We start from the raw sequence: 12,556 nt of genomic DNA, 5'->3' as shown, positions 1-12,556 counted from the left end.
ATGAGCTTCTGTGACAATGGTTTAATGAGTTTCTGCAAGAGTGACATTTAGCTAAGAAATTGTCTATGCATAACGAGTCAAGTGAGCTCCTTCAGAGCGTCACCCCTAGGTCTCCGATGAAAAAAATATGTTTGTCTTTCCTTTTTTTTAGTCTCAGCACACAATTGACATACGACTCTTAATGTTTTTTGTGGCGCCTTGCTGAGAATAAGCCATTTCAATGCCGGGGCTCGCCTCCCTACGATTTGTGCCAACTCTGAGGAAATTCCCTTCATGCTAGCCTAAGATATATGAGATAATGAGATAATGATACGGACAGAGGGAGAACCTGAAAACAAGAAAAAAGAGCAAAGAGAAAACTCCTGACCCCTCTTTGGTTCATGGACAAGGCCATAGTCCTACATCGGATGACAAATGGAGGCAGAACAGGGTGATGATACTGAAAGCACTCACCGTTTGATGCAGTGAAATCAATGGCCACTGTGAAGTGAATCTGAGTCCTGAAACAGATGAAGGGGGGAAGGACGCTGTTAACAGTAGAGAAGCAGAAAAACTCAGCGCTGCGGTTTAATGAGGCTCTCCCTGGTGTCGCTGTGTTCTCTGCTCTACCTCTCATTTGAGAAGAGGTGTAACAAAACGAAACCCAAAACAGTGTCGATAATACACCTTTAGCGTCTGGGCAACGTAGGATCTAGGCAGGTTCCTATTATTCACTTTCACAAAACAGACAGAGCATAAATGTGCTTTTGGTCAAACAGCATCCAAAGCACCGTTCGGTTTATTATCAGGAGAGCAGCAAAGTCAAAACCACAAACACATCCCACACGAACCCTGAAAAACGAATAAATTCAAAGTAATTTCACAAATGGTCACATAATGCGTTGCTGCCGCTGGTTGAATGATTTTACTGAACATCACACTGAGGAAAGATATGATTATTTATATGGCACAAAATAATCCTAATCCTCATTAGCTGTTTTGACGATTTACCAAATGTTTTAAGATAAAGCATTTACACAATCGTGTATACTATGCACCTAATTGTCCATTTCAGTCACGTTAATGTTTATTACCTCCGCCAAGGAGATCTTGTTTGCAGCTGGATTTGTCTGTTAATTTGTCTATTTATTTGTCTGTTTGTCAGCAGGATAATGGACAAACTGCTGGCACCATGGGCCAGGGGAACCCGTTGGAAGCACGGGGTGGAAACACACATTATTTCTCACTTTTTTTAAACATCGCAACAAAGAGCATTTGCGCAGCATCCATGTGGTGGTGGAATAATCAGAAAAATTATTTCCTGACTGGGAAAATTCACATTGCATCTACAGTCTGTAACTAGAACAATGCTAACTAGAAGGGCACTCAGAGAGCGCAGACTTCCGAGTGCCCTGCTATCATTGTTATATCGTTATCATTGTTATCACCACTATTGTCTTCATTCCACTGTATTGAATGGTTGCAACAGGATAATCAATAATAAATGTGAGATCTTCCGTTCACTGCATCAATATGAAAAAAGCAGCCTCACAAAATGTCCAAAGACTACTGGATAGTTTTTATTCATGAGGCCATAATGATAGCCAAAACCTTTAAAATAACTAAACATGGTCTAACCAGTCTCTGTTGGATTTTCCTGTTTCCCCAGTGAGACAAACGAAGAGCGAAAGAGAAGGAGAGCTCAGATCAAAGTGTGTGCTCTTTCTTTGTGATTAACATTGATTGCCTTTTCTGACTTCACCTCCATTCAAAAAATTCCCACAGGCGCAGTATCTGCGATAATGGCCACTTCCTCCTGGGGAGTCTCTGACCCCAGCTCATTAATCAGCATTGAGCTGGACTGCTCAGCTGACAAAGGGGAATTGTTGCAATGGCATGCTGCCTCAATTTGAAAGCCTCTGCTGATTTCTTTGGTTATTTCTGAATGTTTGGTTAGAAAGGTGGGGAGTTAGTGTTATGGCAGAGTGCAGGACAGTAAAAATGGTCACACAGGAACTGTCAGTAATGCTGCCAATTACAGTTGGTCATCAGAGCATTACCTGGAAGTTCATCCTCTGACATTAGCCGCTACACTCTGCAGTAAGTGGGAGTAACTACAGCAAGGTCCATTACTGTTTTATCTGACAAACACAGCATCCACCAGTGTCACATTTATAGCATTAATACCCTAAACCCATTTACAACGCCCAATCCTTCAAATATTAAATGTATATAAAAAATAAACATATAGTAACAAGATAAAACATAAAAACCTACAACATACTCTATACATGTTCTACAAACTTACAATAAAAGAACCTAAAATAGTAATTTACAGCCACAGACTAAAATAACCAGATTATTTTCCATAACTACAATCTTCTGATGCACAGTGGAGATTTGTTCAATGGCTGAGCTCATAAATAGTTTGAGACTAAATCGATATGGACTGAGGTTGACAGAAGCTGCAGTGTTGTCTGTTATCTAGGTCTTAGACCAGTAGCTGGTCTTGTTGTTTGTTTTTTTTAAATCCCTGCTATCCTCAAATCTATAGTCCTTGAGAGCGGTCATCTTTCAATTTTCAGACTCTTGTGAGTGACGTATTGCTCTGTGAACAACTGAATGTACCGCCATCTGTTCCTATATTTGATCAGGCCTTCATAAATCTGACACCAGACTCTAAATGGACTCTCAAAACCTGATTTAGAACAAATCCGTCAGTACAAAAATTCCCTATAGGCTTCAGTTTGTCCTTTCACATCATCACTAACTCACTCAGTTTTGTCCATAGCTGAAATGACAGCTCCTCAACTAGCGTGTCGATCACCTCGAATTACTGCAATAGTTTAAAATGTGTACAAATATATCATTGTGATGACTTTCCCCTTCCAGTTAGACAAACACCATATGGCAGGAGTCTTTGTAATGTGAAATCCCTGACGTCTTGGCAATCTGGGGTAGCTAGGATATTGTATGTAATGTAAAACATTGTGGCAAAGAATGCAGTCACAGTACACCTACATTTTCATCAGTATGTGCTGTAAAATGGCCCACCCAGACTGCATCCACGAGCAGACTGGCACAGGACTATAATGAAATGCAGGCCGATATACAAAGGTTGTTGGTTTGGTTTCAGACATGGGGGGCAATATAAAGTACAGGTGGCCCGATGGGAGAAAAAACAATGTCAGAATGAAACACTTTCAACATCAATATCATCTCTTTTTTGTGTTTTTGCAAAGTGAACAGATAGCAAACCAGCATGCATGCATTAAAACATGAAGTGGCAGAATAATGAAGAAACATCTCCCTATTTTAAAGAGTCAGTGAATATAAAAGGGCAGTAAAAAGAACAAGATGAGAAAAAGAAAATAGTGTAAAAAAAAAGAAATACCACTATGCTGTTGACCACAAAGCAAACCTAATTTAATTGGAAAAATGGATCGTTTTCTCCCATTTCATGGCAACAAGATATTTTGGGATGAAACTATTAAACCTTAATAAGATCTCCACACAACAGAGACTCCACACATGCCATTACACAGCTGATCTCACTGCAGATTTAATTTAGAAAGAAACATTTCAACCTACGAAGGAAAAAATATGAATCTTTCATTAGCCTCTCAGAATCAGAGCAGCATGTGGCTTCTGGACTTTAAATCAACACCTATGTTTGACTAAATCTCTGCCCCAATTGAATGTTAATGACAATTTATGAAAAGCCAATTCACTGTGAAACCAGTCAGGATGCAACGGTGTGTCTGAAGGAATTGCTTTTTTACCCTCCACTTCAGGAAATCATCTAAAATGCATCAAGTTAGTTACCACCTGGTAGAAAGGGAGCAATCGGTAAAACATTTATGAAAGTAGAAAAATTGATAGAGGAAATCTGAAAGATCAAATTTGGGTCTTTGGATACAGCCTGATGCAGGCATCGGCTCATGTTTCTCATCATCTCTCTGAATGGCAGGCTGTCAGACATTCGGGTTTCTTTAGCTTTTTTCCTGTTGTTTTTCTACATTTACATGATTTGAAAAAGAAGAAGCCGTCTCTTTCACCCAGCTACAGCAGTATGGATGCCAAACCAAAAATAGGCGATCCACTGGACAAACACAGACTGTGCCTGAACCCATAAATTGCAAATTGTGTTATTGCAGAATATATTTTGTCTAGAAGCTTTCCTAGTGCACATCAATTTTCAGTTTAAGTAAGACATGTTTTTTCAAGATGTCGGTGTAAAATTAGGACATAACAAAATGAGTCATTACATTAAAAAGAATGTGTTTTTTGAGTGATTTGTTGGACTATGTGTTCACTAAGACAGCTAACATTTGATTTTGCTGTCTTGGTGATAGTGTGAGCTGCTTGTTTTCTCGAATGCTATCCAGCCAATTAAAACAGCATCTGGTGATGAGATGAAATATACATTTAATCTTCATTGGCCCATTTTCAGCACCAACTGTATGTTTTGCCGTCCCAGTGGATCAAATCTTTTTGTTTCTAATGAGCTTTTGTGAGTTTTTCTCATCTTCAACTTAAGGGCTAAGGTTGTGGGGATGTAGTTTATTTTCATTACAGGGGTGTTATAAAGCCCTTTAAGACATAAACAGTTATTAAGGGTTATACAAATAAATCTGACCTATCTTGATTAATGTTCAGTGGAGAATAGTCTCTAAAGACTAAAAATACTTTAAAGTTGCCTAAAGATTTTCCAGTTTAATTGACCAAAACAGCAGCTACTTTTCCTGAACTCTTCAGTTAAAGTCTGCCGTTTCATTTCCCATGGATACAGTTGATCTGATCCAATCATGAATAAGCAGCACACTCATTGTTTCATCTCTCTACTGCCAGCACTAGTATTCTTGTTCTTCATTAGTCTGTCACACTATCTGCTCAGAGAAACTGATGCTTTTATTTTGCGGTCTATACTTGATAAATCAGGTTATTTAAGTTTGTGGAGATTTGACGCAGTGAAATTATATATAGTTGCAGTTGTGTCCCAAAGGTTTTGGCTTGTATATCTAAAATATTCATATAAAAGATATGGGGTGGCCTACAAAGAACAGAGTGTTCTAGCGAGCTGCTGCCTCATAACATAGACATCCAAAGAAGGAGAGGAGGGAAGCCACCACTATAAATCAGATGCAATCCATATATTTAGAATTATATGAATCAATGTTTCAGCTCATAGAGGTCTCCTGCAGTAAAAAGCCTGGACACATCTGAACTGATATGCAAATTGAAACTGTTAGGGAGGAATTTGTGGTGATGCCGGTGAAGAAGAAGAAGAAGTACCAGAGTCCTGGATGTCTTAAGCGTTTTATTTGTACTTGATCAAGTAGAACAGAGGAGTTGTCAACACAAATAAGTGCGTGAGGGTCCAATGGCAAAGCTCAGATTCTTATACTTGAAAGGTGGACTGAGAAAGCAAAGGGGAGATAAGTTAACATCCAGTTGGCTCTAGTGCATTAACATTAAATTAAGGATTCACACCAGCTAAGAAACAAAAGTCCCCCCCCACCTGAGTTCACTGCTGGGTACCACTGACATAATGTCGGATCATGAAGAAGATGATATGTGCCGTACTAATGATTAATTGATGTCCTCCGACATCACCAAATATCTTAAAGGACAGGAAAAGGATGCAACACAGTGATTTTGTGTGTCATCAGTCGCAGCATTGCCATTCCTGTTTACAACCACTAGTGGACATCATCAGGAAACTGCCTCAACACTCACATTTCTCAGGACTCACACTGGCATCACGTTTTTAAAGCTCTGGGGGGCCTTTTGGTGTTAGATTTAGTAAAAGAATGGGTTGGATAACTATGACAAAGTGAATGAAGGTAGGGTTTAATTAACAATGATAAAATAAATCACTGAAATTATAATGAATTATAATAAATGTGAGTACATTTTTTAATTGAAAAAGTAGTGATAATCTGGGTAATTACCATAATGAGTAAAAGTTAATGTTGCCTTAAATCTCCGGCACGTAGAGTATTTACTTCAATATGTCATTCTCAAATTAATTTTAACAGCAGAGTCTAATGGCCACAATAAATACTCTGGCTCAGAGTCAATTTAGCACAAAAGAACAGAGTGACCGAGTGCTTCAAGAACACAAAAGGGAGAGACAGAGATATACTTGACTTACAGCACAAAGAGACCAGCAGATAAAACTAATGCCTGGCCCACACTTAAAGATTTTTCAGATCCTAACAGATACTGAAAATGTCTGAGACCCAACACATAATGATGACATGTAATGATGAATTTAGAGGCTTTGTTCTTAAAGTGTGTTGAGAGCAAGGACTTGGCCTAAACAGCATGCCATACACTGCAACCAGAGTCCGAACTCTCAAAACCACAATTTTTTCACAATCAAACGTGACTTCAGTTTAAAATAACATTTTTGCTCTACTTGAACAGAAAATTCACAAAGAAAAAAAATGTAAAAATGAGTAAAACTCATTGCAAACATTGAAGTTGGCAAGTATGAAATGTCATGATAGCAAGATTCAAAGTTGGGTTACAAACGGTAACATTAATATGAGAGTATGTTGTTATTATGCTATGCTATTATTCCGACATGACTGCGTCCTCGGCGTTCACCAGTCACAACAGGATGTTGGATCGTATATATTGAACATTGATATTTACGATTTGAAATTGTTGCAGCCAGGATGGACCTCTGAGTGGAAAAAAAACGTTCGTAACATACCTCACACAACAGGAAAATTAGCTGCCGAATGTGGGGAGGCAGAGGATCGGGCCCAAAACTGCCTTGATTCTAGGGGGATGTGTGGCCAGAGTAAGTTATATTGACTCTTTCTCTATCCCCTTTAACTGTCCTGTTTTTGATTAAATCTTCTGGGCAATTCTTATCTCTGCTGCTTCTTATGAGGCTTTTAATACACAAGGACTTCCATTTTTTAAGGTACTTTTGAAAGAAAACATTAGGGACGAAATGACAACAGAAGGCACAGAGTCTTTCATGATGATGATGATAATGATTTAAAACCGCAAGAGATAATATCAAAACACAGATGCTGGAGCAATTTTCTTTCAGGGATTTCATTTTGTTTTTAAAATGCCTTGAATGTTTTTAAAGTAATGTTGAAGTAATCTTTGTCATCAGCCCCAAAGACCACACTGAAACCACACAAAAGAACCTGGTGAGTTTTTAACATGCCTAAATGTCTGTAACAAAACAAAGGGGGAACACTTTACACAATGCTTCACTCTCCATGCTGGGTCACATTAATTACTGTGGTAATCTCTCTCTCATTTCTGCCGAAATAGGTTCATGTGAAGATTACCACTTTTTATTAATACGATGAATAAAATCAAGTCAAGTAGACACTGAGATTGGACAAGTGGCTCTGTAATACCCTGCACAAGTGGAACAATCTGCAGAAGCTTGTAAAATTAGACAAATGTATCCCTTTTTATCAAGTTAAAGTGTTTCACAGCAGTGTGAAGCATGCGTGTTCCCTTGTGTTGATATCCTTGGTCTGTTTGTTGTAAAGTTGTTGATGTGTACTGTAACTTCCATGTGCTTGTATTGTTTAAATGTACTGTAATCAGGCTGTCCTCCAAAAAGAGAGCGTGCTTGGTTTAAATAAAGGTTTCAATCAATCAATCAATCAATCAAAAACCTGCTTCAAACAGATGGCTTTATAAAGTAGTACTGACTAAATCCTGACATTAAGTAACACATGAACGTCCTTCAACAACAGATTTAGCTGAAAATAACGTGAGCAGTCTTGGACAGATGCAGCACTTACATTTATTCTAACAGTAATTAGAATTAGACCTCAATCAGACTCCTGTCAGCACCATCAGAATAAAGTGGCTCTCAGTAGGATGTAGGTTGAACCTTTCACCACCAGTTAAAAGATGAACATTTGCCATATAAATACTTTTTTGATTACTTTCTATTTAAGGAAATTACAGTCCTCCTACACGTGTTCACCCACTTGGGTTAAGTCCAAGTTGTCCTCCTGGGAAGAGCCATGAATACACAATGTTTACTGGTATACTACTGAACAGAAGGCTCGCCTTCGGTGGGAGAACTCCTGCAGTAGTATATTCGAACAAGTACTTATTCCTGAATTTCCTCTCTGGGGATCAATAAACTATCTTTTCTCATCTTAAAATGTTCACTCCGGTGCTGGACTCCCTTGAAACCCCACCTCAAGGGGCTTATCCTAAATAAATGCATTTGCATAAAATAAATGGAAACACATGGAAAGTAACCAACAAGCACTTGAAACAGGCCCATCTTTGTTTTCTTTTGGTGGATTTAGAATTTTACAGTAAATATGTTTTTTGTCTGCTAATTGCTAAAAATCTGAACAGGATGGTTCCCCTATATTTCAAAAACAGGATTTTGCCATCGTAGGAAAAGCATAACAGACGACTCTTTATGTCGTGATATTTCTTTTGATGAAAGAGTTTCTGCAGATATTTATCGGTTCCAAAAAATGATTTCATATGTGAAAGAATAAATCTTATAAAATGGTACAATGTGGTCTTAAAACATATGTGAATAATTTGTTGTTTGTCTCATTTGAGACCGACTGATTACAAACATGTATTACTCCACTAGATATCTTATGTCCCACAGATTTGAGTGATTGATCATGAGTGTGTTACCTCTCACTTCTGTCTTTGAGCTTCCTCTCTTCCTAATGTCATGCATAAATATGTCTGTACCAAATTAAAGCAAAAACAATCATAAGAATACTGTTCTATATGTACATGCCCCAGTATCAGACAGTGCTCATATTTAGGTCGTGCAGAGCTTGGATAAGTGTTTATCTTGGGTTTTGTGAATATGAAATGATAAGATGTTAAGATGTACCAACAAAAAGAAATCTGAATCTAAATGCAGTACATTTTTATTTGGTGTATATGTTTTGTTGTTCCTTATGCTTTCATTTTCCTACAGTGTCACAAGGAGCAACTAAATCCAAGGTGTACAGGTAGCAAAGCTAACACTTTAACTTTGAGTGCATGTGTCCATTTGTATGAGCTGGAGAGAGATCGACAGGACAGATCTTGGACACTCAGTCATCAGCGGCAAAGCAGCAGAAAACTAAAACCAGGGCAGCCACTGATCCATCGAGAAACATCCCCATATGTGACGGGTTGTCCGCCTTTAATCAAGCTCTCAGACCTTCTCCATATTTTATCACTGGCATTCATATCCACTCACACCATAGTTGTGGATGTGGATTACATCATCTCCTTTGGGGCCACACTTTAAACATGTATGGAAATTTCCAGGCCACTGAGAAACCGCAATAAACAGTTTATGTCAATAAACAGTGAAGAAAATGTGGACGGGTGCTGCAGTGGGCATCAGGGTAGATAGTAAAGAGGATGAGTCAGGGGAGCCAAAGTAATGCATTTAAATCTACTGTATTAAATCTCACAGCACTGATTTCCCACCTTATTTCCATGTAGTAGTAACAGCCATGCCATGTTTACAATGCCCACAACACTCGCTAATGTCCTCTCTACTGCTGCAGCAAGTTTTAGCAAAGGTCAGTGTTCACATCAATAAGATGGTTGTATGATTACCTTACGGAGTAGCATTGTATATTCAAGAGGTGCTGCGCACTTCAGCGTGTTTTTTGAGGTGTAACTAAATTATATGACTGTACTTTGATGAAACACATCAATGATCTCTGTTGGCTAGACTTTTTGCATTTAACTGTTCCTAAAGTCAGAACTGAAATGGGCAAAAAAAGAAAGCTTTTAGGTTTTTGTACCTGCTGCATGGAAAAATCTAGTGATCTGAAGCTTCATTCATCTTAACACCCATTGAGGTTAAAACTGTGGTGAAGTATTTTGAGTCCAGAGTGTCTGTGTGTAAATGTTTTATTTGTTTTAATGTTCTACATGTGCTTTGATGTTGAAAACTCTGTTTCTGATATTCTTTTCCCTTGTAAAAGACATCTGATCTCAAAGAGACAAACCTGGTTAAATGAAGGAAAAATAAAAACATACATTTCTAAATGTCATCGGTTGGAAATGGCTCAATACACAATCTACTGTTTTAATTCAGCCCTAACCATAGACTGTATAAGGCCCTAACCTATGTCAAAGGATGAGACAGAGACAGCCGGAGGGGATTTATCAATGTCAGGAAATTTAAGAACGAATGCCCTTTAATCAAAGATGCTTATCAACATTATTATGGGTTGATAAGACTATATAAGTGTTAATAATAGCATAATGGACACCTTTATTGTTAGATTATAAGACATTTATAAGCACTTACGAGAAATGTATCATTACATACTTTGCAGCGACCACATCTAAAGCAAGAAAAATGCCTTGTTAGCGTTAATTAATCCTTTATCCTGCACTTATTAACAGTATTTAAAATAAAATATATTTAAAGATGCAGCCAAGGGCCCAAGCTGGAGCGGGGGCCGCTGCAGTAAATACTACACACACACTAGTCACTGAGCTACCAGGGCAGCTTGGAGAAACAATTTATGTGTATGTTCCCCCCAAAAAAAAATACCTTGTTAAGAATTCTTAAAATAATATACTTCTTTCTCATAGAAAAATGTTTGTACAAATATTTTTCATTTTATCAGTTTAACTACTGGACACAAGAAGTTTTTCTCAGTATGTGTGCAATGAGATTTAAGGTGAGCAGAGAGAAACGTTCCCTCTTGAGCAGAACAATGTTAAAAACAGCCTCTGGGTGTCAAACTTCGTAAAAACTCACGCTTGCTATCTGTCCCCAACGTCTGTCTCGAAATGGGGAAAAGGACTTCTAGGTATGCTGCTGCTGAAGCTTGGAATTTACTGGAGACTGATTCAGGTCCAGGGGGAGCTGGTCTCTTGAAATGTTTTCAAAGGTAGATTGAAGGAGTTGGAGGAAGGAACATCAGGTTGTAGATGCTATTTACCTCCATGTGATCTAGAATACAATGCCCTGCATCTTATTTATGGTATAACCACACTGTTATTTAAAATTGCATTGTCTGTAGCTGCTATAGGCTGTATGTCTGAAATGAGAGATCTCAATGAGGCTTCTCCTGGTTAAATAAACTCTAAATAATAAAGAGTACCCTAAGCAGCCTGGCACAAAGGTAATTTATAAATACACTGCTTATGCATATAAACAGTAACGTCATTAACAGGCAAAAAATTAGACTCACCCTCCTTTGATGTAATCTAGGAAGGTGTGCTCTGACTCCACATTGAATGACAACAAGGACACCTGAGGGAAAAAAAGGTCCAAACAGATTATGACACGCTTGTAATTAAAGAAAGCTAAATCTACTAATCTACACATTAACACTGACCTCTGAGCTAACCACCCGCTAAATGACTTATCCACACAGAGTGATTTTGACGCCTGGGCAGCATATTAGTATAACCATCAGGAGATCATCGGCGCGGCTGTGCAGCGGTGGATAATCAGTGTGATGGATAACTAGCCACAGATTTTAATTAGAGTCACCACATACAGCAAGAGCAGTCAGTGTACTCAGGCAGTAACAGAAGCTCTGGCTCATTTGTAAACATCCATCACTACGCTTCACCGATACACAGACAGGAGTCCCTCAATGCATTAAAACAAACTTGGTTATTCACCCTGTTTCAGGTCACGAGAATGTTTTCCTTTCTACTCAAATTCACTGTCTGGATCATAAGCCCCAAGACTGGGAATGGAACAAAAACATTTAACAGAGCTGAACCGCCCTTTTGCAATCCACTTAGAGGAAACTTCCTGCTGAATATAAAAGCAAAAAAGGAGGGGCAGGGGTGTGACTGCACAAGGAAGTTTGCTCTTATCTCAGAACTCACCGTGCCAGAGTTGATGTATCTCTTTTTCTTTATTTTCTTCTTGGCATTCACCACCTGGCCAAGATTAGGGCAGGATAGAAAAGAGAGGATAATGATCATGTGAACTTGCGGCACAATTATTTTTATCCACCCTTGGGCAAGTAATAAAAACATCTTTGTCCTCATACTCCATGTCTGTAAGGGTAATGGAGCATGGGGACTGAATCCAATAACTTCAATAGGTGAGCATGAGATAGCATTGATCATGCCTCGCAGCAGGATACACATTATTCATGGGGATTTTTATAAGCACCTACAGTACATTGTGCTGTATATTTTACGTGCACATTACCAAGCCAGTGGATGGTGGAACAAATATATCTCTCCCGACTATTTACTTGTAATAAACAGATTGATAACCGCATACAGGCTGCATTGCAAAGCGTGCAAGTTTACAAGCATATAATACTGTTCGACTTGGGCAAATACACAAATATAAAGGTTATACTCAATGCAAGCTGTTTATGAGCGATTGCAGTGCTTAATGTTACATTTAGAGCCTGCAGGCATAAACATTTGTCCAACAGTAACATTATGGTCCAAAACTCTACTGCTTATTTTATGGGCCTGCACACAAACATACTTTGAAGCACAAGCCCGGAGGATAATAAGGTAAAAAAAATAATAAAGTGTCCCACTGTCTCTGTTTTTCTCCTTTGTTCTGCCTCTGGTGTTTCTGATGCTACTCCTCCAGAAA

General features: G+C 38.5%; 1 protein-coding gene across 4 annotated transcripts in view; it reads right to left on the bottom strand.

Annotated features, from left to right (window-relative positions):
- The window catches only part of cpne5a (copine Va), a gene marked incomplete at its 5' end in the record, with an annotated part of 67,614 nt that overhangs the window by 10,681 nt on the left and 44,377 nt on the right, over positions 1-12,556 (bottom strand). For all 4 annotated transcript variants that reach the window (XM_083919472.1, XM_083919469.1, XM_083919470.1 and 1 more), the window contains 3 exons: positions 454-500; positions 11,169-11,230; positions 11,821-11,874. In XM_083919472.1, coding sequence (XP_083775598.1) covers positions 454-500; positions 11,169-11,230; positions 11,821-11,874 — 163 coding nt within the window. The remainder of the gene's footprint in view (positions 1-453; positions 501-11,168; positions 11,231-11,820; positions 11,875-12,556) is intronic.

This window comes from Echiichthys vipera, assembly GCF_963691815.1.
Source record: "Echiichthys vipera genome assembly, chromosome: 9".
Taxonomy (NCBI): domain Eukaryota; kingdom Metazoa; phylum Chordata; class Actinopteri; order Perciformes; family Trachinidae; genus Echiichthys; species Echiichthys vipera.
The sequence above is the reverse complement of the archived record's forward strand: the minus strand, read 5'-3'. Positions and strand labels throughout refer to the sequence as shown.